Source organism: Zootoca vivipara, chromosome 15 (assembly GCF_963506605.1).
Source record: "Zootoca vivipara chromosome 15, rZooViv1.1, whole genome shotgun sequence".
NCBI classification, from domain to species: domain Eukaryota; kingdom Metazoa; phylum Chordata; class Lepidosauria; order Squamata; family Lacertidae; genus Zootoca; species Zootoca vivipara.
Window position 1 is genome coordinate 17,138,882 of NC_083290.1, and position 25,921 is coordinate 17,164,802.

At 52.4% G+C, this 25,921-nt stretch overlaps 1 protein-coding gene across 1 annotated transcript in view; it reads left to right on the forward strand.

Moving 5' to 3' along the window:
* Window positions 1–1,008: 1,008 nt before the first annotated feature.
* Window positions 1,009–25,921, forward strand: part of LRRC75A (leucine rich repeat containing 75A) — a 30,104-nt gene continuing 5,191 nt past the window's right edge. Inside the window, exons 1-3 of the mRNA XM_035140004.2 lie at window positions 1,009–1,773; window positions 11,823–11,951; window positions 18,522–18,634. Of these exons, the coding sequence (XP_034995895.1) occupies window positions 1,492–1,773; window positions 11,823–11,951; window positions 18,522–18,634 (524 nt within the window). The 5' untranslated portion in view covers window positions 1,009–1,491. The remainder of the gene's footprint in view (window positions 1,774–11,822; window positions 11,952–18,521; window positions 18,635–25,921) is intronic.

Below are 25,921 nucleotides of genomic sequence, written 5' to 3' on the forward strand. Positions count from 1 at the left end.
TTGGGGCCCCATATCTTAAACGCTAGCCTGTGGAGAACCCCTGCTGCCAGTCAGTGTAGACCCAATGGCCTGAGGCAATAAAAGGCAGCTTCCTATGTTGCTCCACTGTATGAATCCCTCCACTGTACCAACTTAGCAAATGAATTGCCACCGAATGAATTTCCACACAGAACAGTCCAGCTGGCTTGTGGTGTCTGGTTTTTTTGGAGGGGGGGCGTGGCAAGCTGTTCAGAAGTGGATCCACCGCCCGCTGGCAAAAGCCCCCGATAAATTCTGCTTTCCAGGCTTGGATGGGTTGAGTATTTCGAAGGCGACTCTACAGTGCAGTTTTGTTGACGGCTCCAGATCCCATCAGCGCTCGCCAGCACAGCGGGATGGGAACTGTAGTTTTAACAGCGCCCCGGCCCGAGGTCGCCAGGTGGCAGGCCGGGGCTGAGCCGCCCGCCCGGACGTCCGCTCCTCAGTCCCAAACGCTTCGCGGGATGGAAACCACCCCAGCGCGGGAAACCACACGCAGGATGTGGGGAGAGGGGAGGTGCTCCGGGCAGGAGAGGAGAGGCGCTCGGAACCCCGGGCCTCACAGCCAGCAGCCCCCTCCCCCGGGCCAGGTGTCGCGAAGAAGGCGGGCTCCTTGGCCAGCTCCGGACCCGCGGCTTTTCGGGGGTCAGTGTCAAGGGGGGAGCCCCGGCAGGCGCCGCTTCACCTGAGTTGGGGTGTGCCTGGGTCTTGCATGGGGAGGCGTCTTCCACGCCCCTGCGTGTGTGTTTGCGTGTGTTGCCACCGAAGCACCCGGCTCTCCAGTCGTGGCGAGGCCTCCATTGAGCTCCATGCGGCGACAGCTGCTCGTGAAGAGGACGGGCGGGGGAGCCCGAGGAGCTGCTTCTCCGAGGCGCGCGCGCTCTGCACGTCCTCAGATGCGCGCTCGTCACGTGCAGCCCGGCCGAGCAGGGCGAGGCTTCGACTGCTGTGCCCCCCCCCCCGCCGTCGGCAGGAGGAGCCAGGAGGAGGCCGGGCGGTCTCTCTCTCTCTCTCAGGCAGACACAAGGCCGCCGCCGGTCGGGGAGAGGCGGGCTCCGCCCCGCCTGAGCAGCTCCAGACGGAGGGAGGCGGCGGCGGCAACAGCAGCAGCCAGATCCCCTCTCGCTCGCTGGGGACACTCGGCGGGCACGTCTCGGTCTCCTCCTCCGTCGCTGGCGGCTCCTCCTTCCCTCCCTCCCTCTTCGGTCTGCCGTGCAACAGTTTTCCCGAAGTTGCCAGAGGGCGGGGAAGGGAGGCAGTTGCGGGAGCCGGAGGGGGCAGCTGCTGGGCGCGCAGGAGATGCCCGGAGAAGCCGCTGCCGTCGTAGCTGCTGCTTCCCCGTTTTCCTCTTCGCCTCCGCGGTGTTTCCTGGGTCGGCGGCTGCCCCGCGCTTCGACAGCAGCGCCTGCTCCTCGTGGGCCGGAGCCTGCGATGTCCCGCTGAAGGCCGGCCGGCGGCTGGGCTCCATCCAGCATGGGCGCCAAACAGACCAAGGGCTGCCCGCTGCCCGGCAGCCCCCAGGCCGCCGCCTCGGCCGCCCGCCGGAGGATGCTGCCGTCGCCCCGGGAGCGCGGCGACTTCTTGGCCTCCCTCGTCGTGCGATCCGGAGAAAAGTTTGGCAAGGGGGGCGGCGGCGGAGGGGGCGGCGGCCTCCCCCCGTATCACCGCCGGATCGGCCTTATCCAGGACATGCTGGGGATGGTCAAGCAAGGCAAGCAGGAGGAGGCCACCGACTTGCTCAAGCACCTGCGCCAGGTAAGTCGGATGGGGGTCGGGCGGCCAAAGCCCCCTCCTCCGGGAAGCTTCGGCTTCGCAGCTCCGAGTTGCCCGGGGAGGCGGAACTGGGGGGCACCTAGAAGCTCGGCTTCTCCCTCTCCCTGCCCCTTAATGGAATGGAAGCCAACCTCCCCCACCCCAGTTGTCTGTCCAGGAGGGTCGCGAACAGAGCCCGAGGACAAGCGGGAGAGTTTCGCCCGGTCCGTGGAAGGTTCGCTGGTCTTGGAAGGAAAACTGTTGGTCTAATGGGTTTGGTGATTCCTCTGGAGCCTCCTTAGGGCAGAGCCTTCCTGGGGGGTTGCCAGACCACGAATGAGGAGGAAGGGGATGACCCCAAGAGGAATGTCTTGGCTCTCCTTGGGGGCCTTTCCAAGACCCACGGATGCTCTTAAGCATAATATCCTAACGCTTAGCATACGATCTGATCTGGACAAAAGGGGCGATGCTGCTCCTGGCAGGTGTCATGCAACAGAGGGTTGGGGTTGGCTTGTGTCTTGGCCCCAATTACCAACATTTATTGGGCTTGTGGACTCTTGTCCCTTAACCTGCACTTCTGGTTAAGGGCTTTGGTGCTCCCTTGAATTATGCCTTGGAAGCCTCCATCTCCCTCAAATGAGCTCTGGGATGGGAGGCTCTTCCTATAGGCTCTGCTCCAGCAAGGGGGAAATTTATGGCTGCAAGGCCACTTCATCCAACTCATATCTCACATGCCCCACATCTGACATCTTGTAGGACAGGCAGGTAAAAACTTGGCTCAGCTGAAAGGGTGTTTGGACGTAGCTTCCAGTTGGAAACCCTTTGCAAAGCACTCTGCAAGACCCCTGCGGACAAAAAGGTTACTTGACATTGTGCTGTCACATGAGCAACTCCACCCACCTGTCAGATTTGGTCCCTGAATACTGTATAATGATTTGGCTTGCGTCTTTCTCCCCTCCCCCTCCCCCAACACAAAGCATGTTGTAAACAAGGAGAATTTGTGCACCAGGGCCGTCTGTGCTTGACACCTGACTTGGAGGGTGGCCTTGAGCGTGTTTAATGACTTCCTGTTTAGTAATTTCCACTTCTGCAAATTGTGGACAGAGGTGGCTGTCCCACTCTCTCCTGAATTGGGCTTGTTTACGTTTTCTTCCTGGTTTGAGGAAACAAAACTGCCAAGTGGTATGAAAACCGGTGTGAGACTGAAAGTGGGCGAAGTGCCATGGCAAGCGAGTCCACACCAGGCCCTTGTTGACAGGCTCTGCCAAGGGAAGCTGCTGTTGCTGCAGCCTCAGATTCACAGCCAGGCTCCAGTTTCTGCTGCGTGATATTTCATCTTCTTCTCCTCAGAGAGATCTGAGTGGGATTCTCCTCTACTCTCTTCCTCTCTGAGGAGCCATTTCACAGAAGCTGAAGCCCGAGCTGAGCCATGGCGAATCCTGAAGGGAAGAGTCTTTCGCCAGCCACTATCTCCTTCCTCTTGCTGGGAATGGGGGCTCCGGGGGGGGTGTGTCTGAATGAAGTTGGGAGCTTCCCTTCTGGGTCTTCCGTTGAGATAGGGGCAGGGTGTAGAGTTTTGATAGGCAGCAGAGGAGGCTTCTGACTGACACAACTGGAGCCTGAACCAGTTCTGCTACTCAAACTTCCTTCCTTCAGTTGACTTCTCCAGTCTTAAAAGACCAAGGACGAAGCCTTGCAAGATCATAGAGAATCATAGAGTTGGAAGGGACCCTGAGGATCCTCTAGTCCAACCCCCTCCAGTGCAGGAACATGCAGTTATCCCTTACATGGATTGAACCTGCAACCTTGGCAGACCATCCTGCTGGCCAAAGCAGGGAGGGAGCCTCATGTTCCTTGCCATGAGGGTCGTGAAGAGTTTGGGTCTCTGTGGGCTTGGGTGAAACCACTATGGAGGAGATGGGCTCTTTGAACTTGTGACCAAGGTGCTTGAATTGGGCTTGTGGAACACGTGAACATCTTTCTGGCCCGGTTGGTGCTGAGTGGTTTGAGAAAGAGCAACAGACTCCCTCCCACCAAAGAGGCAGGTAGGCAGCACAGCTGTGCCCGTGGCATATGATGAACAGGTGTCTTCCTGATGCCTGTGGTGGCTGCTTGTGGGCTGGATGGTGGTGAGCATCTAGCACCCCGCCCCCCAGCCCACATCTGACCCTCTCTCTTAAAGAAACGGAGATGTGTGTGGCTGTGGCAGTGGAACTGGCCACTCGTGGGAGGTGTGGTGGTCCCTTCTTGCTAGGGGCACAGAGCCCTCTCCCTCTCAATGGCCCACTGCATCTTCACAGTTTGTGATCCATGCATGCGAGATGTGGATTCCAGAGAGGCTGGATGGACAGTGTGTGTTTGGGCTGCAGGATTGGGGAAGGGAACTCCAGCCCTATTGGCTGAGTTTGCTGAGGTCGGAGGCAAGCTGCCTGCATGTTTGGTTGCAAAGGCTGGCCAAGCCAGCGCATTTCAGTGGTGGTGCGCAAAGGCTTTCTAGTAATTGAGTTACATTTGTTGAAAATTAATTAAAGGCAGGGAGGGAGACTGGGCCGGTCTCGGGAGCCTTGCAGAGGACTTGGCATGTTTCATTGCCAGAGGAAGAAAGGCACGTGCGCCCAGGAGGGGGAAGGGGAACAGCCTCCAGCTTTGTGCACAGCTATCGTGCAAGTTGCTTTATGGGAACGCAGCGTGTTTATGCTAATTTTATGCTAGTTAACTTGCACGGCTCCTTGTCCCTGAAAGAATCCTGGGAACGGCAGAGTCTGATCCCCCCTGCCCCCCCCATTTTATCCAGGAGGAGGAATAGCTCTTAAGCGGCTTTGCTTCCTGGGTGTCATCACACACGATTGAGGAAGATAGCTCAGCTTTGAAGGAAACTCAGCCAGAAAGTGAATGGAGACAGTTGGAGGGGGGGGTGTACCCCATTCTGGTGAGAAGGTGACAGCGGGTGGATGAAAGGAGGCATTTCCTGGTCACCACGCTGCCAAAATCTTCCTTTTCCAGAAGTGAGCTCAGCTCAGAAATGGCTGGCATGGGCTGCCGCCTCCTGGTCACTCCTTTGGAGAACCAGACTCTGCCTTGTTTCTCTCTGTTGGTTTCTTCTTGTGGGTTTCTATCCTGACCTTCATTAAACCTTTCCGCATAAACACACGCAGAGCTATGGCAAGGAAATAATAAAACCCCGGCCAATAAAACAGTATTAAAGTCCATAGAAAATCCCTTTGGTGGGAGACACCCCAGTGGCTTCCTTGCCAAGCAGAGTCTTCCACCACCAGCCTCCCAGAAGGGTGGTGCTGGGCCTGTTGGCTGCTATATGCTTCCTTTCGTATTCAGGGCATGATTTTCCCCACCTGCAAACGGTCCATATATTGATCCTTCTGTGTGACGGCCGCCCTAAGCTCTCTTAGGCTTAGCTGGTGGACCCGATGGAAATCTTTTCCCAAGGGCAGCCTCAGGAATGGGTAGCCCAGTCTTTGGGGTCCTTTAAGGCAGCAGCAGCTGCCCCCTGGATTGTGTAGAAAAGAGATTTTCTGGGGAGTGGAAAGCTGTCTCTTAAAGTTTCTTTCTGTTTTCCAAGCTCCCAGTAGCAGGCAAGTCCCCCCCACCTTGCACAATTGCCTTCCCCGTGGCCAACATGCCAGCCTTTTGCCAGGGCGGAATGACAGAGCTCACCCCCTGTACCCCTTCCTGGGTCTGTCCATGGAGCTGCCTTGTGACTGCTTGAGAGGTGAGTTTGGTGCGAGAGCCTGTCGTTAACTCCGAGCTGTTCCATACCTGCTGCGCTTGTCTTCTAACATTGCTGATTTCTGGGCGTTGTGTGTGACAACCCCCACTTCTAAGTCAATTGACTGAAAAGCCTTGCATCACCATTCACTTTGGGCTTTTGGAAGCTTTCTCTCTGTGTGGGTGTGTACGTGTGTCCATGTGCATCTAGCCAGGGAGAAGGAATAGTGCCCTGGAGTTGTAAGCAGGTCTGGGAGCATATTCTAGATTCCTGGCTCCGGCAGGAATCTCCCAGTTCTGGCTGAGTTCAGCAGCTCTGCTGGCACCTGGGGAGAGAGGCTTAACTAAGAGAAGGTGGAAAAGCTGCCTTTCCAGGGCATTTCGTGGGGTCCTAATGCACCTTTCCTGCTCTCAGCTTGGCACTCTGTGTGTGTGTGCGCACACACACACACACTTGTTCATCCATACATATATGTGTGTAGTACCCACCCTGCATGCCAGTATGTGAACCGGCTTATCCCTCTTTGCCAAGGAATGAAAAAAAAAAGCTCACTAAGAATCTGGGCTTATTGAACCTAGAGGAAGAGGAGGAGATCTGCAGGGACTCCGCTTTCATTTGGCGTTCTCCATAGTGTGTGTGTGGGGGAGAGCAGGCTCCTCACATTTCCTGTGCTCTTGCAAATAATACCTTACAAATATATTTGTCCCTTTTGGAGAAGCAAGCTAATGGGGAGGGAGGGTGAGGAGTGTAGGAGAGGCCCCGCCTGCCTCTTTGCCTGCACTTGGGCAGACTGCCCTCCCCCCCCCTAATCCATCTTGGCTTAAATGATGCGAAATTGCATTTGGAGCAGGGGGCTGCGTGGGAGAGAAGAGGCGATGAGGGAAGAGCGAAAGCCAAGGGCAGCCGTGTGTGAGTGTGGAGGATAATGGAAAGCTCAGGGATAGGGAGGCCTGGTGCACATCCAGTGGTGGGGAGCGGAGGTCAAATCCTGCAAAGGGAAGCAGAGGGAAAGGCTTGTGCCCAGAGAGTCAGCTGGTGCTTCCCAGACAGGGCAAGCTTGCTGCTGATGGGCCAGGGAGCAGCTAACCCTTTGGCTCTGCGTGTGGAAGCTTATCAGCTGCTCAAGCTCCAGAACTGTTTTCCCCTATGCTAGGGCTCATCCAGTGAGGGAAGCCCAGCGAGCTGGCCTGGGCAGGTGTCAGGGTTGTGGTCTTTCCTCATTTCTATAATTTCACACAAACACACCCCACACACCTCAATGCTTGTGCTTCCTTTTGGATGGGAAAGTGCAGCATGGCCACTGGCAACCTGCAGGACAATACAGTAATCACAAGAGGAGAAAAGGAGAGAGAGAGTGGGAAAGGGGCTTTGCACAGGAATCCAAGAGGCCTTGAGGCATGTGCAGAGAGCACCTTTCCACATTTGAACATGGCAGGGTAGGCGTGACGGCTTCCTAGCAGGAGGCATTGAGCACAAGCAGACCTGTCCCCCCCACCCCACCCCACCAGAACAACTCAAAACGCTCTTGGCTTGGATAGGAGACCAGGCCACTGATCCCAGCAACCAGCCACACACCTCCCCTGGCCGGGTCCAGCTTGTATTTCTAGGGGCAAGTGCCCCCTCCATGGGCCTGCCTTTGCAGAGTGGTTTTTTCTGGATGGTGGGTTGGCGGGGCTGGGGGGGGGAGGTTGGTGGCAGCAGCAGCCTTAGTGGAAAGGAGAACTTTGCTGCTGTCTCCGCTACAGCACAGAGTCCCATCTTGCTCCCTCTACACACACACACACACACACACACACACACCCCTGGCCGGAAGTGGCACAGCTGCCTCTGTTGCCCTCCCACCCGCTGTGCTGCCGGATGGAGAGGGATCCTCTTGGCAGTCTTCTGCTTCCTGCTCCGGCTTCCCAGCCACTTTCTCTCCACTGATGCTGGGGGAGGGGCAGTGCTGATTCTCCCCCTGCTTTGTTTTCTCTCTGATGAGTCTGTGTGAACCATTGGACAGGAGCACCCTCTGCATCTGCTTCCCTGTGCCTCTTCCTTGGCTCTCCTTGGCTGTGGGAGGAACAAAATAATGACCCCGGGAACTGTTTCTGCAGAGAGAGGAGGAAGATTTCAGGGGGTGTGGTGTGAGAAATAAAAGCATCTGAAATAATAAGAGCATTGAAAGCAGCGAACCTTGTCCTCCCTGCGCCCAAGAGTGAGAAAGCTCTTCTCCCTGACCCTCCCTCACTGACATCCACTTTCCATGTAGATCTCTTTCTGACCTCCCCACCTGGACCCAGGAGGGGGCTGTACCATGTGCCGGTTGCGAGTGTGACTGTAGCTCACTCCCAAATCTGCTCTTGTGGCAGCTTTTTTTCTGCTTTATCCTCCAGCTTCTCCCAAAGGGAGAGATTTCTAAACTGGGTTGGCACTGACAATGAGCCGATGCGTGGGTCATTTGGAGGCTGAGTTTGGGGAGGGGGAGGAGACGGGCCCACCCAACGCACCCTGTGATCCAGTAGTCCCAGTTGGGGGCGGGTACAAGGAGCAGGCAGGCAGCTCCTGGAGAGACCTCCTGTAGCAGCATTTAATAGAATAATCTGCTACTGCTGCTGCAGCAGCAGCTGTTGTTGCTGGGGGTGATTTCCAGCATGGGGTAAGTGGGAGTTGGGTGCCTTAAGCAAAAGAGGGGTCGGGCAGTGAGTGTTTCTAGCTGCCTCGGAGCCCTGGAGTGGAAGGTTGCTGCTGCCTCACATAAGGAGCCCTAAAGGAGATGCTCTGGTTCCTCTTCCAAGGAAAGGGCTGTCCTAAGAGCCAGAGGGGCTCATCTTCCAGCGTCATAACTTTTATATGCCTGTTGTCTTTGTCCATGGAGTTTTCTTGGCAGGGATACTGGAGTGGCTTGCCAGTTCCTTCTCCAGGTCGTGAAGGAGGCTGGTCCATGGGGTCACGAAGAGTCGGACACGACTAATCGACTAAACAACAAGAGCCAGAGGGCAAGGACCCAGGGCCTGGGAACTATCCCTCCCTTCCTGAGTCCTGAGTTGTGCTGGATGGGCCCGGAGAACAGCCTGGAGTTTGGAAAAGGGGTATAGGAGAGGGGAGTCTGTTACAGCGGGGAAATGTTGTGGAGGCAAGGGATTCATGGTGGGAGCATGGTACTTCTGGTGCAAACAGCAGCTGCCCATTTGGAAAAGCAGACTTTGCTACAGTATGAGGAGGACAAAGTAAAGTAGTTAAAAGAGACAGAACAGGATAGAGTTTCAGTGGTGGCTGGAGTTGGGAAGACAGAAGGAAGTTTGATAGCTGTTATATTTCCTAGAGTTGCCACATAATTGAAGTTTTGAGCTATTTGTAAGGAAATTTGCCAAAATATTAACACTTCTGAAATTAGAGTAGATTTTCAGAAATTCCGCCCGGATGCTATTTTCAATGGATGAATCCCGCATACGTTTGGGAAATCCCAGTCATATGGCAGCCCTATATTTGCATACTGAGTGTGCTAATGGGAAAAAGTGGGAGGCCGATTGGAAAAGTTTATGGGTATGATATGGAGTGAAATAACAGCCTTCCTATAATCAGGTTGTGGTAGCCCCATGGGTGGTCATTTGGGTGTGGGGAAAGGTAGAAGAAGTGGAGAACTGGGAGGGCTGAGCTCCCTGAATTCCTCTTGCACACTAAGTGGATATTTACTTCATGCACGGAGAAGCTGTGCAGGTGCATGGTGCTCTTGCTATGGAGGTACAGTATTTGCACAAAATTCCTTGCAGGAGATGCAATAAAAGGGGGCTGCTGAAAGTCCTTGCACAGAAGGGGGTTTCACTCCTCAGTGTTCAAAACAGATACAGGAACCCATTGGCACAGGGCCTAAACCACCTTCCTTCCTCCCCTACTTCCCCCTGTTTACTGGGGAGGATTGTTAACAGCCGTCTTGGTTGATAGATAGCCCAGTGTGCTCAGCTGGGAGGCAATTTGCCCAGTCAAGTCAGACTCTCAGTGACAGACTGTGCCAGGGATGAGCTCATCCGGCTTGGATGCTGCTCTCACTTGGGGAGGTTTCAACTATAGGGTGGGGAGGGGAAGCATCACTGTGCTGCAGCAATTTGGGGCTTGTGTGTGCGCGCGCTGAATGCTCATTTCAAGACTGGAGAGGGGCAAAATTTTATGGGCTCTGTGTTTCAGAACAACCCCTACAGGAATCAGAAGTGCTTGCAGAGCCGTGATGCAATAGCTCCCCCAGCAACCTCCACTTGACCCTGGCTGGTTTTCAAGTGTCAGTGGGTGGCTTTGCCAGACATGGTGGCTCTCCTTCCTTTTCCAGCTGAGAGGGCTGGCAGGAGTTCAGTTTCTCTCACCCTGTTCCATCCAACCATTGCTCAGGTCACACTTTGGAATGAATGAAAATTGGGGAAGCAGCAGGTTCCCCAGAGCAGCATAAGGGATCCCAGGCAGAAAGAAACCTTTTGGATTGCGCCGACGAGGTGTCATATTGCTGTCTCCCACCCACCCACCCGCCAAGACCCCTTCTGTGGGAAGGAGCACCCACCCACCCTCCTCCTCCTCTTTTCAAAAGTTAGAGTGGATATGCCAGATGAGCAATTGGCCTGAATCTGTGTGGAGCTGCTCCCCATTGTTGCCTGTGCCTGGGGTTCTGCCCACCTAGGGACCTTTCGCTTTCGGAGGGGCCTGTTCAAATCTCCTCTTACAAGGGGAGCTGCCAAGGAGCTACCAGGAGTGAGGGAGCAGACGTTGGTCCAGGGCCATGGGGGCATCAATGTGACCCACCTGGCTGGTTGAGCAATATGGATGAGTGGGAGGGAAACACACCCTTTGCTCCTTCCCTTCTTGACCCACACAGCCCTGCAAGTCCACTCAACCCATCAGGTGCCTCAGCAAACAGTTGGCGTGTGAGGAAGAGAGTCAAATGATCTCTGCTGCTTCTCCAACTTCAGGGGTACTCTTACACTGTCCTCTCCCCCATGCTTTTTAACATCTACATGCAGCCGCTGGGAGAGATCATCAGGGGGTTTGGGCTGGGTGTTCATCAGTATGCGGATGACACCCAGCTCTACCTCTCTTTCAAATCAGAACCAGTGAAGGCGGTGAAGGTCCTGTGTGAGTGTCTGGAGGCGGTTGGAGGTTGGATGGCGGCTAACAGATTGAGGTTGAATCCTGACAAGACAGAAGTACTGTTTGTGGGGGACAGGAGGCGGGCAGGTGTGGAGGACTCCCTGGTCCTGAATGGGGTAACTGTGCCCTTGAAGGACCAGGTGCGCAGCCTGGGAGTCATTCATTCTGGACTCACAGCTGTCCATGGAGGCGCAGGTCAATTCTGTGTCCAGGGCAGCTGTCTATCAACTCCATCTGGTACGCAAGCTGAGACCCTACCTGCCCGCGGACTGTCTCGCCAGAGTGGTGCATGCTCTAGTTATCTCTCGCTTGGACTACTGCAATGTGCTCTATGTGGGGCTACCTTTGAAGGTGACCTGGAAACTACAACTAATCCAGAATGCGGCAGCTAGACTGGTGACTGGGAGCGGCCGCCGAGACCACATAACACTGGTCTTGAAAGACCTGCACTGGCTCCCAGTACATTTCCGAGCACAATTCAAAGTGTTGGTGCTGACCTTTAAAGCCCTAAACGGCCTCGGTCCAGTATACCTGAAGGAGCGTCTCCACCTCCATCGCTCTGCCTGGACACCGAGGTCCAGTGCCAAGGGCCTTCTGGCGGTTCCCTCGCTGCGAGAAGCCAAGTTACAGGGAACCAGGCAGAGGGCCTTCTCGGTAGTGGCACCCGCCCTGTGGAACACCCTCCCACCAGATGTCAAAAAGAAAAATAACTACCAGACTTTTAGAAGACATCTGAAGGCAGCCCTGTTTAGGGAAGCTTTTAATCTTTAAGAAATTAGTGTACTGTATTCTAATATTTCTGGGGAAACCCAGCCAGATGGGCGGAGTATAAATAATAAATTATTATTATTATTATTATTATTATTATTATTATTATTATTACTACACTCATGCCCAGAATGCAGCCTTCTCATGGGTGAGGACTGTGAAGAAAGGCCTTTGGCCTGATCCAGCTGGCACCTGTTACCTACTTAGTGGTGCCCGTCCAGACTTATGCAGCTTCTCGGGTCAAGGCAACCCCAACCCTAAAATCCTCAAATATTGGGGTATGATGGAGTAGTGGCATTGCAGTGCAGCCTGCCTGAATGTTTGGGTGTCAGCTCTGGGTGTGATTGCAGGGCCGTGGCTGCTGGCATCACCCAGTTGCTGAAGTTTGCCTAGTTTGCACGGGCACTCCAAGGTGTCCGCCCACCTGACTGACTTTGCTCCTTTGCAGGACCTGGGCATGGAGTCAACTTCGCTGGATGACGTCCTGTATCGCTACGCCAGCTTCAGGAACCTGGTTGATCCAATTACCCATGACCTGATCATCAGCCTGGCCAGGTACATCCACTGCCCCAAACCGGTGAGTGCTTGGTGGGGTTTGCTTTGGGCTCTTGAAAGGAAGAGTGAGAAGCTGGGAGCGGGAGGCTATAGCTGCTGCTTCCTCCTTCTCAAGAGGAGGCATGTTGTGGGTGTGTTCATAAGCTCTGGACTTTGATATTCCAAAGTCTGGCCATGTTCCGGGTGTGGGTGTGTGTTACATGCCCAGTCCAGAGTCAGGCATTGCTGGCCCCTCTCCTTCTCTTGCAGTCATTCCTACATTTTATTACACTCGCCTTTAAAAGAGCGAAACATGCAGAAGAGGCTGCCAGCCAAGCAGCCTCTTTGGGGCTGGGGAACTGACACCCAAGTACACCCCTCCCCATCCCTCAAAGTCCAAGTCTCCTCTGCAGCAGAGTGCGGCATGCTAACATGATTGGCAGAAGCCCGACGATTTTCTGCCATGATAAACTTCATTAGTGGTATTGCACTAGGTTTTGCTCAGACTAGCCCTACTGAAACGAAGGGGCGTGACTAAGTGAGGTCCATTCATTTCTGTGAACTTGGCCCAATGTCCCCCATGCACACCTCAAGGTGACGACGCACCTGCCTCCCGGCTGTCCCCTCCCCCCCTTGTCTCGCCTTCCTCTCCCTCCAGGCAGCCTTTGCTTATCGCTCCCTATAATGGGATTAGATTTCTCCTGGGAGATTTTCGCAGACAAGTCTTCAGCTGACGATGGCAGTCTCTCGAGGTTTCTGGGTTACTCTCTGCAGCTGCATCTGATGGGAGGGGAGATGCTTTTTTGCTCTTCTGATGTGGGGGAGGGAAGTTCGGAAGAGTCTACGACTTTCTTCTCCTTGGCTTTGCTCTTCCTGCTTGCTGAGGGCTGGGCTCATTCTTGGCTGGGCTCCTCTCCTGGGGGAGACATGCCTCCATTTCTTGCCTGTCCATAAGCCACAGCCTTCCACACCTCCCTTTGTTACTGTAGCCACTCAGCGCTGACCGACACACATCTAACACCCATGCTAATACCATTTCCAGGTTTCCCCACAAAAGGTCTTGGCCCTGACCCATTGGTCAGCCTTCCCCAGCTTATTGTTGGCCTCCAGCTTCCACCATCCTTGACCATTGGCCATGCTGGCTGGGGAAAGATGGGTGTTGGAGTCCAGGCTGGGGAAAGCTGCTGCAGATGGACTGGAATTTCCAAGGGGGTAAGTGGTTGATCCCTCTGACTCCAGCCTCTGAAGGTTGTGGGTGAATCTTTGGTCAACCAACCGCTGCCCTTAGGAGCCCACCTTGCAGGGTTGGTTGTGTGTTCCAGGGCGAGCTCCCTGCCACTGAGACATCTCTCTACACAGGCACACAGCCTTCCAGATAAGCTGATGCAGTCTACACACCCCTTGCTTTCAGGGTTTAAACCAAGCCAAGGCTTCCTTTCCGAGAAGGGATCCTGGACTAGCGATTCCATCCCTGGAAAGTGGTGCTGCTCCAGAAAGCGGCGATGGGCCAACTCTGAGCGACTAGTGCTGCAATGTTTTATTGATGCTTTGCGAGAGTAATTGCCGTTTGAGTTCAGTTCATTTAATAATGTAATTGAGGGATGTGAGTTACTAAACAGGTAGGAAGTGTATTGATTCTTTATCCCCTCTGGCAAATCTTGTTTTTCTACAGGTGAGGAATGGTGATGAGAACCTTCCCTTTTATTGAGAGTGGGGAGCTGGGATATGCAGAGTGAAGGCTCAGGATATTTTTCTTCTCCCCCACCCAAAAAAACACCCTGCTGTGCAGCAAGTGGGTCGAACAGACTTCATGTGGGTGAGATGAATGGCTTAATCAAGGAGATGGGCGGCAGCAGAGGAAGAAAGACTTGCAGGGGGAACAGGCACACATGCAGAGGGCATGTTGTTTGGAAAGCAGCGGCACATTGGTCGCTGCAGCCAAACGATGCAGCTTTGACTGCTAATAAACCCTCATTTCCTTGAAACAGGCTCCTCCCTCACTGTCGTCATTAAAACATGCTTGTTGACAACTGAATAAACAACAAATAGAATTCCTTAAAGTTAACAGTATTTTTGTTTTTTTATATAAAATGGCATATGATGCATTGTTTACTCCAGCTGCATTTGGATAGTCACTAGGAGCGAAAAGGCACACCCTGTTTTTCATTTCAGCATTTGGGCTCCTGGGTGAATGCAGTTGCCCTGAGCAAGGCTCCTTAACCTGCAGGCTGAGTTAGTGAGGTTTCAGAGGTCTCAGGGGCAAGGTTTACAGAAGAGAGGCTTGCTGGAGTTGGGCTATTTTATTATATTTTATTTGAATGGATTCATGGATCTGGGCGTGGGTGTAGCTTTGTGTGCAAGGAGGGGGCCAGCTTAGGTGGCACCTACTTTCCCCTCCCCCCCCACCTGGGGTTTGGGGATGGACCTGGTCAGTAGCGGTGGCCAGGGTGGGGGAGAGCAACCACGTTCCTGGATGTTATTCATTTGGCATTTCCCTCCCCCCCTTTCTAAACAAAGCACCTCTCTGTCATGATGGTTAAAGCAAGCCTGGAAATGTGTGAGCAAGAAAAAGGAAATCTCAGTCCCTGGGTTCCCATTGACATTGTAAATTCTTCCAGTCGCTCTTTCCTTCTCTTTTGTTGCACAGAATGACACTCACGTTTTTACTGGGGCTAAGAAGCTCCAGCACTTCTTAGAACACTTCCCCCTTCTCCCCAGCTGCTGGTACTTCTCCTGCGACCCTCTGTTTGGTCTCCAGGACAGCAAATCCAGAGACCTGCTTGCTTTGCACCCTCTCTGTCTGCTCCTGCGTACGTACACACACACACACACACACACACACACACACACACACACACCCTGCATCATCTCTCAGCTCCGCATTGCCAGTTACCACTTCTCTGGCTTAGCGTCTCTCTTTTGGCCTCCTTGGCTGCAAGATGTTCGTGCTGGTGCTCTTGCTGTGGGACGTGATGGCTGCCTGGCGCCTGCTGGTGACAAACTGGGCCAGCACATCCTCTGTGTCCCCAAAAGGATGTTGCAGGGAAGGGAACACGGAGTCTCTCCCCACAGGTTCTCTGAGTCGGATTGCAGCCAGTTGCCAAGCCCGGAATTAGTCTGGAGCAGATTGCTACTTTCCCCGACGGGAGTCTTTGGCATTCTGGTCTTCTCTGGGAAGGTGCTGCATGTGTGGTCTCTGCAATAAAGCTGGGAACGTCACCACTGTGAAGTCACAAGGGCGCAGAGTGACACAACTGCGCAAAGGTGCTTTTGCCTTATGCGGGAGGACTTTGAATAAAAGGTTTGTTCTCCTGGTAGAACAAAAACCCGCTTTCAGTTAGCAGTCCGCTGTCTTTGCTTTTGCTGCACAAATATATTTCTCTCTCTGTGTCTCTCTCTGCCTATCTACAAAGACCCACAGTCTTCCCAAATGTCACCATCCAGCCTGTGTCCACCCACGGAGCAGGGCTGCTGCACATGGCCTTGTTTTTGCTCACGGTGACATGGCCTCTGGGCGGTCGCCTAACTGATAGGGCCAGTTAGATTCCCACTTCAAGGAATCCCCTTGGGCTGCCCTGCCCGTCCCATGCCCAAGGCCTTCCAAAGCTCTCCTTCCTCCCTCCAACCCCTCTGAAGCAGGAGGAATGATCCATAGTGCGCTGCTACCTGCCCTCCATGGTCCAAATCTTGCTTTGTAAAATAGGTCGCCATGAATATTTCACGCGGCTTGATAAAGAATTCATGCAGTAATTCAGCAGGGGGCTGGCTTGGCTGGAGCAATTAGTTGCTTTCCTGTTGTGGGGAGGGGTGGGAGGGGGGGGCACAGGGCACCTGGCTGAGTCACCAGTCCCTGCTAGGAGCTCCACCCCCACCTAACGCTGCCTGCCGACCTGAGAATCCAAGTTTTGCTTCTGCGCAGAGTCCAACAAACGCAACACACACCCCAACCAGCAAAGGGAGCACTCGGCCCTCTGCAACCTGGGAGAATAGGGAGCCCTTACGGCCTAGCCTAGAGCGAATCCCAGAGACCAGCAAACTCTGCGGCAGGGGACGTGGAACGGGGGTGGCAGTTTGCAGGAGAAAACTTTCCCGCCCACAAGACCACACCAGCTGTCTTTAGTTCTGGCACCCATAGAGGAAGGTGCTCAGTTGTGAAATGGAGCCTGGGGTGTGGGGAGCAGGGTGGCGGAGACCTGGGTCATACTCATGCTTGACTGACACACTATGTCATAATTCTCTCGGAGCAAGATGGGGACAGGGAAGTGGATTTTTGTTTCATTTTGAAAAAAAGATGCAGTGTTTCAAAATAGTCATAAATATAGTTTGCGAAATATTAAAGGCACTTAGTTTAAAAGATATATGTTACAGAATTATGCAATAAGCAATGAAAAGGTCAGGAAGGGGAGGGGATTGGTATCAATTCGGAGCTTATTTGTACATTTCTTAACAGTAACATGAGCCTATGGGGAGAGGGAAAGTTGTGGCCTATATTTTCTTAAAGCCTCCATAGACTTCTGAATGCCGGATGCAGGTTCAAATTGTGAAAACCACCCTTTACATGCTTAATCAAAGCATGCCATATTGCAGAGAATTCACTAGATTTATTTTGCCGTCTTGCTACTCTTAGTTTTGCAAGTAATTTCCCCCAACAGCGCCATCTCACCCACTTTGTTGTACTATGCTAAGAGGGCAGCCCCATTTTAGTCTTTCCAGTGCCTGGCAATAATAGCCCTGGTGGCCAATAATAAGTGCAACATCATCTCTCTGCAGTGTGTAGGGACATTTCCAGTTTCAAATAGATTTAGGAGTGCTATCTGTGGGAAGGCAATGATCTCACAGTCAACAATTTTACCTAGTTCTTGAAAAATTGAGTTCCAGAAGAGCTATACTTTGGCGCAGGACCACCACACATATATATACGTGTAGCAGTTTCTTGGCAAGCACTCCAGCATTTTGACAAGGAAGAAGAAGTTGCATAAGCCAGTCTGCGAGGGGTTAAAGACCATCTATGAACTACTGTATTTTTCTGTCTATAAGATGCCCCCATGTATAAGACTCCCCCTATTTTGGGGGACTCATATTTAAGAAAATGGGGGAGATGGCCCCGTGTATAAGACGCCTCCTAATTTTTGACATTATTTTTTAGGGGAAAAACCTAGTCTTATACACGGAAAGATACGGTATTTCCAATGTTAGCTCTCTGTTTCTTGCTGAGATGTGTGTTTGTGGGAGAGGAGGGATTGCTGCTGTTGGTTTCTCGCATCTTTATTTTAGATTTTGTTGTGATTTTGGTGGCAACTGTTCGGTTTGGTTTTGTATTTTTTTAAAAATGTTTCATTTATTGTTCATGACCACTTTTGTCATAGGTTTGCATTTTTTTTCATGTCGTAAGCCACCTTTTAATCTCCAAGTATGTGTGTTGGTGCTGAGAGCCCCTCTCTGCCCTCCTTTCAGTGGCTGTAGAAGGAGACAACCATGCTCTGCTCCCCCATTTGCCCTTTGGAAGCAGTGGAGTTTGGTCCCACATGGCTGACAAGGGGACAAGAACCAGGCCAGGTGCTCAATGAGCTGTAAATTTGGTGGGTGAGAGCAGGCTGCTTGCTTTGGGCTGGTCAGGGAGCTGCCTTTGCCAGCACGATAGGCCAAGCCATGGCTCTGCTCTACTCATTTAGCAGGCTGTTCCCAACTCCATCCCATGTGTTTTCTTTGTCCTGTTGGGAGCGATGCTCTCAGGGATGCTGACCAGGGTGTCTTCCTGAACTTTGCCTCCTCCCTCTGGCTGCCTTTGTGCTAGGAACATGAGTGTTTGCAGTGCAGCAGGAGGGTCACCTCCTGCAGCCAGAGGCAGGTGGATCTGCTGAGCTCCCTGTCTGCATCACCTTCTGAACCAAGGCTCATTCATCTTGGTTTGGCTTGGTGAAAGCTGAGCAGGTAACCCCCCAGTTGACTCAAACAAACATACTTTTACAGCCCTGGGAATCCACCTGCCATCTCTCCCTCCTTTGCCATGGTTCTGATTTGATTTGGGGCTTTCTCTGCTGTTGTCATACGAAGATGCCAAACTCAACATGTGAAGCTGGCAGCGTCAACTGTCCTGCCTGCTTAAGCCAGCAAATGCTGGAGGGGGCAGGGGGGGGATGGAGGTTGGTCTTCCAATAAGGCTTGGAGTGGTGAGATTGAGCTGGAAAAGCATGCATGGGCCCTTTTTATTTAGATGCGCTATTTATTTGAAGTTGTCTTAGGATGCCTCATGCTCTAGACGGGATGGCAAAGAGCTTACTGAGTAATGGAACCATAGGCTTTGAAGCGACCCCAAGGGTAACTAGCCCAACCCCCTCCAATATGGGAATCTCAGCTGAAGAATCCCTGAGAGGCAGCCATCCAACCATGCCTAGCTTAGCTGAACCTCCCAGTGATGTTGCATCGTAAGGAGAAATGTCCTGCTGATATTTTTGTTTTCTAGCTGGCCTGGAAAAGATGAATGGGGGTGGGAGTTTCAAAGCCTCCCCCCACCCCAGGAGCTGGCGGAGGCACAGAGGCTGTTCTGCCTGCTCTTCCTCCTCCTGTTGACTGGTGCCTGTGCAACTGACCCCCTTCCCAATTCCTCTTGCAGGAAGGCGACTCTCTGGGAACAATGGAGAAGCTCTGCAGGCAGCTGACTTACCACCTGAGCCCCCACTCTCAGTGGCGACGCCAGGGCATTGTGAAGAGGAAGCCGCAGGCCTGGTGAGTGAGGCCGGGGGTCGGGGGGCTGGCAGAGGGGCGTTCTTGGGGGAGCTGAGGTTGGGACGGGCGGGCTTGGGGCAGAGGTGGAGCCACCAGCAGTGCAAAGGAGCTTCCATCCCAATTCACTGCAAAATGACTTGTGTCTCCTCCTGACCATAGAGCTGGAAGGACCCTAAGGGTCACATCTAGCTCAACCCCCTGCAATGCAGGAATCTTTTGCCCATTGTGGGGCTCGAACCCTGAGATGAAAAGTCTCCTGCTCTACCAATGGACCTATCCCAGTCATCTAACATCTGTCTGTTCAGCCAAGGAAGGAAAAAAAAGACAGAAAATCTCTCCTTCAGTGGGTGGCAGCATTTGGTGAAATAAAGACTCTGGATGGAGGCTGGGCTCTGTGAGCTAATGAACTCTGTCTTCTGGTCTTTTCTGTGATGTTGGAGCACATGGGATGAGCCAGGCCCTGCTTGGAGGCACTGTCTGTCTCCTGGGTGCCTGGAGAGAAGGGTTTCCTTGAATGGCAAAATGTCAGGAGGGCTGTTGGATTGGTACTTGGAAAGCAGATGAGGCTGGTGGAGTGCCCAGTTCGGCTGCCCAACTAGCTCTTTCTGTGGGCTGCCACTCTCACACTGTGGTCCTTTTCTCCCTTCCCCGTTCTCACTGAAGCCTCTTTTCCTGCTGTCGCCTGGCCTGCCTTCTCCAGGCTAGGATTTCTCTGCTGGGGGCTGCAACCAGCTGGTTGGGGCATCCTTCAGACCCTTTACGTCCCCCACCAAAACAGAAAAGAGACTTGGAGTGGCTTTGAAGCACAGCCTGAATAAGCAAATGTGTTTTTTTTTGTATGCCCAGCAAAGCCTGGTCTGTCTTGGAGATGATGGGGGCGGGGCGGGGGGGGGGACATGGCCTGCAGCCCACCCCCTGCGCTGATGTCCACTTAAGTCGGATGTAATCCTGGTTACTCTTGATGTGGCCCTGAGGAGCCTTTGGGAAGACAAGAGACCCGAGGAACTCTCTGAAGCATAAATTAAAGGATTTGGTTGGATGTTTTTAATTACCAGCCCCATTTTTAATTAGCAGTTTGCTCAGTCTGTATGTTCCTGGCTTCTAACAGACTTGATTGCATTATTTCCTGTCAAGAGATGCAAGTTGATAGCTGGAGCGCAAAAGGCCTTTTCTGGGCCAGAGAAAACCTCTCAGGCAGCACAGTCTCTCTGGGTAGGTAAAAGTACTTTGGGGCAGGAAAACATAAAAGAACAAGCCTTCTCCACTTAGGGTGGCCCTTTCCCCATCTCGTGCCCTCCAGACGTTGGCAGCCAGCAGTTTTCTTGAGCCTATGGAACTCAGTGCCACAGGACAACTCCTATGACAAACCATTTAGCAGTTTCGAAAGATGGATTAGATAGCAGGCCAAAAGTGATTTTGCTAGTTGCCAGCTGATTATGCTATCCCTTAGGACTGGCTCTGCCCCTGCACCACCACCCATTTTCAGCTGCCTCAAGTAGGCCCAATGGGTAGAAACTTCAAGGAAAACCTTCTCTAATGCTACAGATTTTGTCTGCCATGAAAGAAAACTTCACATTACAGTGTGTCACTGAGCAGAACCTTGTCTTAAGAAGAACTGTCAATCCTTCGAAAACAGACTATTTCATAGGGAGCTGTTGTTTTCCAGCCATTTCCAACATTTCGAGTCTTTCTGTTGGAAAATTTTAAAAAATTGTTAAGAAACTGAGGGTGCAGAGCTCCTGGCATTTCCCCATATCCTCTCCCCACCCCCCGAGCCTTCCCATCTCTGCATCTTAAAGGTAAAGGTACCCCTGACCATTAGGTCCAGTCATGGACGACTCTGGGGTTGCAGCGCTCATCTTGCGCTATAGGTCAAGGGAGCTGACGTTTGTCCGCAGACAGCTTCCGGGTCATGTGGCCAGCATGACTAAGCCACTTCTGGTGAACCAGAACAGCGCACAGAAATGCTGCTTACAGGAGCTCACCCCCATGCGGGGATTTCGACCGCCGACCTTCTGATCGGCAAGCCCTAGGCTCAGTGGTTTAACCCACAGCGCCACCCGCTTAGTGAAGAGCAAAACCTAACATGACACAAGGTGTTGATGGGCCATTGAGAAGAGGAATCCTTTAGCCTGGGCGGTGAGATGTTATACCAAGGTGTATGTTTAGACTACAGCGCCACCCGCGTCCCTTCTCTTCATCTTAAGACTGGCCAAATCTCTCATCTTTCCCAGAAGTAACTGTGGGCCCCTTCCTCCCCCAACACCCCACCAATTAGCAGCTAGGCCTGGCAGGAGTGGAATTTGGGCAATATTGGGGGGCAAAGGGTTAAACAGACAAAATGGTACAGATAGAAATGCCCGGTTTTTATAACATGTAGCATTCCGCATTGTGTGGCATTGAGTCAGGTGGGCAAAGGCGGGCGGCTGTTGGAAGCTGCCAAGAAAAACAGAATCTCCACCTTTCCAATTGTACTTATGACCCAACATTATTAAAAGACGAATAGCGGTTGAGCCCCTGTCTTTCCTTGCTGGGAGGAGAAGGGAGCCTTTCGCTGCCACCAGGAATCCTTCTGCATTCCCGGCAAGAACAGACCGAGCAGATTTGGCTGACCTAAGTGAGTGACCTGGTTTGCTCTCTCTTTTCTGCAGGCACAACACACACACACAGAGAGAGAGAGAGCGCTCAAAGAGTTTGCAAAGCAAAGAAAATGAGCTCAGCTCTGGTTAGGGATGTTCCCATTTCTGTAGGGTCTGGCCCAGCTCCATGGGAGCTTCCTCCTATCTCTTCCAGCCCCCACTTACTCCGCTGCGCCAATCCCTTCCTGCCGTTGCAGAGGCCTCTCTGGGCATGCAGATAAGCTAGAGGATGTAAAGGAGGAGGAGGATGCCTGGCGCAGGGCTGTTATTGTCTCTCTTGTGTGGAGGGATTACCCCACCCCACCCCCTCCAGGGTTGGCTTCATAAGCACCTAGAGACCGGTGAACCTCCCCTTTTGCAGAAAGAGCAGTGCAGAGTTAGACCGGCTGTGCCAGCCTCTCCGTGCAAAATGTGGCTGTTTGTTGCTTCTCTGTGCTGACGTTGCTGATTTATAAAAAATATTTATATGCCGCCCACTCACACAGGATATCAAGGTGCCTTAAAACATGATGCACAAATACAATAAAGCAAGTTTCCTATCCACCCCCCAAGAAGTGTTTGACAATTGCTGAGGGCCTGGGGGGGGCATGTAATGGTTTTTCTGCCTGCTGTAGTGCTTGCAATACACGGTGCAGTATTATATTTGAGCGTATTGTTATTGCCTATTTTATTTTGTACCTACTGTGCACTGCTCATAAAGGTGGGGTTTCCCCTCCCTCTGACAGGGGAAATGCAGGCTGTGGCCTCTTGTGAGCTCAGGAGCCAGAGGAGAAAGTGAGCTTGCAGGTTGTAGGATGTGCCTAGGGTGGAGAAGCTCTGTTGCTGGGTAAAGTAAGACAGGGATTGGTGGGGGTTCTTTCCTGGCTTCCTTACTTCCTCCCCACCCCCATTAAAAAAATAAAATAAATCTCACCCTGAATGATCCTGGCTGGACACCAGCCTTCCTTCTAATCTTTGTTCAGATTAATTGGAGATTAATTTCTGTTTGGCTTCATCTGCCAACCTGCTGTCAGAGAAATTGGAAACACTTTGAAGTTTCCCTCCAGGGGGAAATCCCTGCTGATCTCGGAGGGGCAAGAAGATGCCTCCTGCCTTCCTGTGTTCTTGTCTTCAGGCAGAATGTTAATTTATTTAGGAGTTATTTCTTTTAACGGGGAGCTTCTTTTTCATCGGGCACACGAGGCATTTGCTGCAGCATGACACACAGTGACCTGGATCCCCTCCGCTTCGCCTTTGTGATTTTCATCCTACGAATTGAAGTGGGTTTTTGTAACAGCAGATGATGTGATTAAGCCATGAATCCTCTTGGAAAGAACTATTTTGTGGGGTTATTATTGAAGGCAGTAAAAGAAAGAGAATAAAAATGTATGCTTTTTGTTGTGTTGTTAAAATGTCTTTTAGATACTTAAGTTCTGGCTCTTGTCTTTTAGATACTTAACTTCTGGCTAAAATTTCAGAAGAAAATACCGTATATTCTGGCATATAAGACGACTGGGCGTATAAGACGACCCCCAACTTTTCCAGTTAAAATATAGAGTTTGGGATATACTCGCCGTATAAGAAATATGACCCAGCGTATAAGATGACCCCCGACTTTTGAGAAGATTTTCCTGGGTTAAAAAGTAGTCTTATACGCAGGAATATACACTTCTTTCATCTCTACATAGATTACTCTTAGCTGTTAATGGTTGGTTAATGTCTAGTTATATGGTCACATGCGGCCCTTGACCCCTTTGCATGTGGCCCCTGGTGCCTCTTGCAGCTACCCTATTCTCCCATTCCATCAGAGTCCTTCCTTCCCTTTCCTTTTTCCTGGCTTTTAAGTTCCCTCACCCTACTTTTTATATAGTTTCAGAACAATTGGAAGCAGAAATATTTTATTTGATAAAAAGTAAAACATTTTCCAACAAAATAAACACGCATTTTTTTACTGGCTGTGTGACTCTGGCAGGAGGAGACATTTCCCCCTCAGCTGCCTGTAACAGATTGGTAGGCTCTGTGTTTGTGTATCATGCTAAAGTCAGAAAGGAAATACTTGCACTCACTTTCCCAGAGCAGCGCCTGGATTTTAATGCCCCAGGCAGAGGCTGCTGGTAGGGTCTGTTCCCAGCAGTTGCCACCTTGATATCCACCCTCTACTCACTAGGCCCTTGAAAAGTCTTGGTCACCTGCACCTGCAAGTCTCTCCCCCCCCCATTTTTTTAGGGGGTTCTTGTCCCATCTGCCACTGCTTTCTGGCAGTTTCTTTTTACGTGCGGACATAGAATCCTAGAGTTGGAAGAGACCAGAAGGGTCATCTAGTCCAATCCCCCGGCCAAGCAGGAAACACCATTAAAGCATTATTGACATATGGCTGTCAAGCCTCTGCTTAAAGACCTCTAAAGAAGGAGACTCCACCACACTCCTTGGCAACAAATTCCACTGCCGAACAGCTCTTACTGTCAGGAAGTTCTTCCTAATGTTGAGGTGGAATCTTCTTTCTTTTAGTTTGAATCCATTGCTCCGTGTCCGCTTCTCTGGAGCAGCAGAAAACAACCTTTCTCCCTCTTCTATATGACATCCTTTTATATATTTGAACACGGCTATCATATCACCCCTTAACCTTCTCTTCTCCAGGCTAAACATACCCAGCTCCCTAAGCCGTTCCTCATAAGGCATCGTTTCCAGGCCTTTGACCATTTTGGTTGCCCTCTTCTGGACACTTTCCAGCTTGTCAGTATCCTTCTTGAACTGTGGTGCCCAGAACTGGAGGTCTGACCAGAGCAGATGCTATACTCCTATTGATGCAGCCCAGAATTGCATTGGCTTTTTTAGCTGCTGCATCACACTGTTGACTCATGTCAAGTTTGTGGTCTACCAAGACTCCTAGATCCTTTTCACATGTACTGCTCTCAAGCCAGGTGTCTCCCATCCTGTATTTGTACAGCCAGCCTATGGAGCCAGCAAGGCAGCATATTCCATTTTTACGGAGTGGTTCTCTCTCTCTCTCTCTCAAAATGCAGTAATTTGCAGTTTCGATGCAACGCAGGCTGGCCGGGCCTGCGATGGGAGGCAGGCGAGCTCCCAGGTGGGTGGATTCGCTCCTCTGGAAAAAAGCAGAGACAGCACTTGTCTCTCGCAGGACTTGCCATCTGTCCTCTGTTGTCGGTGGCGGGGAACAACTTTAGGACGGAAATTTAACAAGCTCGCCCTCCCCACGTGGGTGAATGTTTTACAGGGTGACTCTTCAAAGGGAGCTTCCCCCCTCTTCCCTGCTTTTTGCCAAACTTGAATTGTTCTGGGTAGCAGCTGGGCTGGAACGGTTCCTGGGGTCTTGTGCGAGGCTCCAGATCCTATGGGCATCTTGAGCCTCATCCTTCATTGTGTTCTCAGCCACCGAGCACCAGGGGGTGGCCTTCTCCCCACCCCACCCTCCGTGGCAAACTCCTTCACCTCCTGCTGCTTCCTCGGACGTGTCCCTCCAGGCTGCAGCTCCCAGCCAGCTGCTGCCTTCGCTTTAGCGGCACAAACGGCACTTGTCACTTCAGATTCTCTGCTGCCCTGTCTGTTGAGGCTGACTCCTGGCCTGCCAGCGGGAAGGTCAAAGCAGGCAGGCAAGCATCTGAATTGGCTTCCCTTCTTTGCTGTTTAGCATCACAGGGGGCAAATTATTTACGTCTTAAAGCGGATGCTGCTCTCAAGTTCACCAGAAGGGCTCTGCACCCAGCATGCATGAGAATCCAAGCTGGGGTTGCAGCAGGAGCAGGCAGGAATACCCCTTCCTTGTAGGGCAGAGACCCACTCTGGTTTTCTGTGTGGCCAACTCTTCATTTGATGGTCTTCCATTAAGAGAGAGAGAAAAGCCACCATGATGCCTGTTAATCTGTTTTATTCCCTCCCCTATGAATCTCAGACGGATAGTAGCTCAGTCGGGAGCAGAAGGGCTGGGCTGGATGGGAGAAACACCAGATTTAAAAAACCCAAACAAGCGATGCGTGTGCCTCTGAGCAAGAGCAGAGGGCCCGTGGTGCAAGGTGACAGGGTACAGGGTGTACCGCTGCCTGCCACCTTGCTTTTCAGCAGTGCTGCGCCGTGCAATTGGATTTGGAGCAGGAGAAGTCAGCCCTCCACTTGATTCAAGGAGCGACCTGACTTGTTCCGCTTTTGAGTGGTCAGAGGGTGGCTGGATGCTCTCTAGGCTTCACGGTGGCTCACTAGGTGACTCCCGCATCCTTGCCGAGGCCAATGACTTCAGCTCCCACCCCCTGCATCTGAGGCCCCAGAAGGAAGCTTCTTGAGGCGCCTGTGTGGGCTGCCGACAACAGGGCATCTGGGCTGCCTTCTGCTCCAGCCACGAGCCGTGTGATGAATTCCTTGCTTTTGGCTGGCTTCCGCTTGCGGGTCTGTGCCTGCCTGCTCTTGTGTTCAGAAGGGTCCTCGTGTGAGTCAGTGAGCCCTTTCCCCCCAAGCAGGGAAGGTGGGTGCTCAGTGTCCACCCACAGGTGGCTCTCTGCAGGGTGAGGAAGAGCAGCTGGCCCTGGCAGCCGACTCTGAGCTTGGCAGACTCCCCACTGCAACGTCAGGCTCTGCAGCATGGTGTGGTAAGGCGGTGCTTAAAAAGCCAGAGGAAGGGATTCCGTAGGCAGCAGATTTGCACCTCGAAAGCATC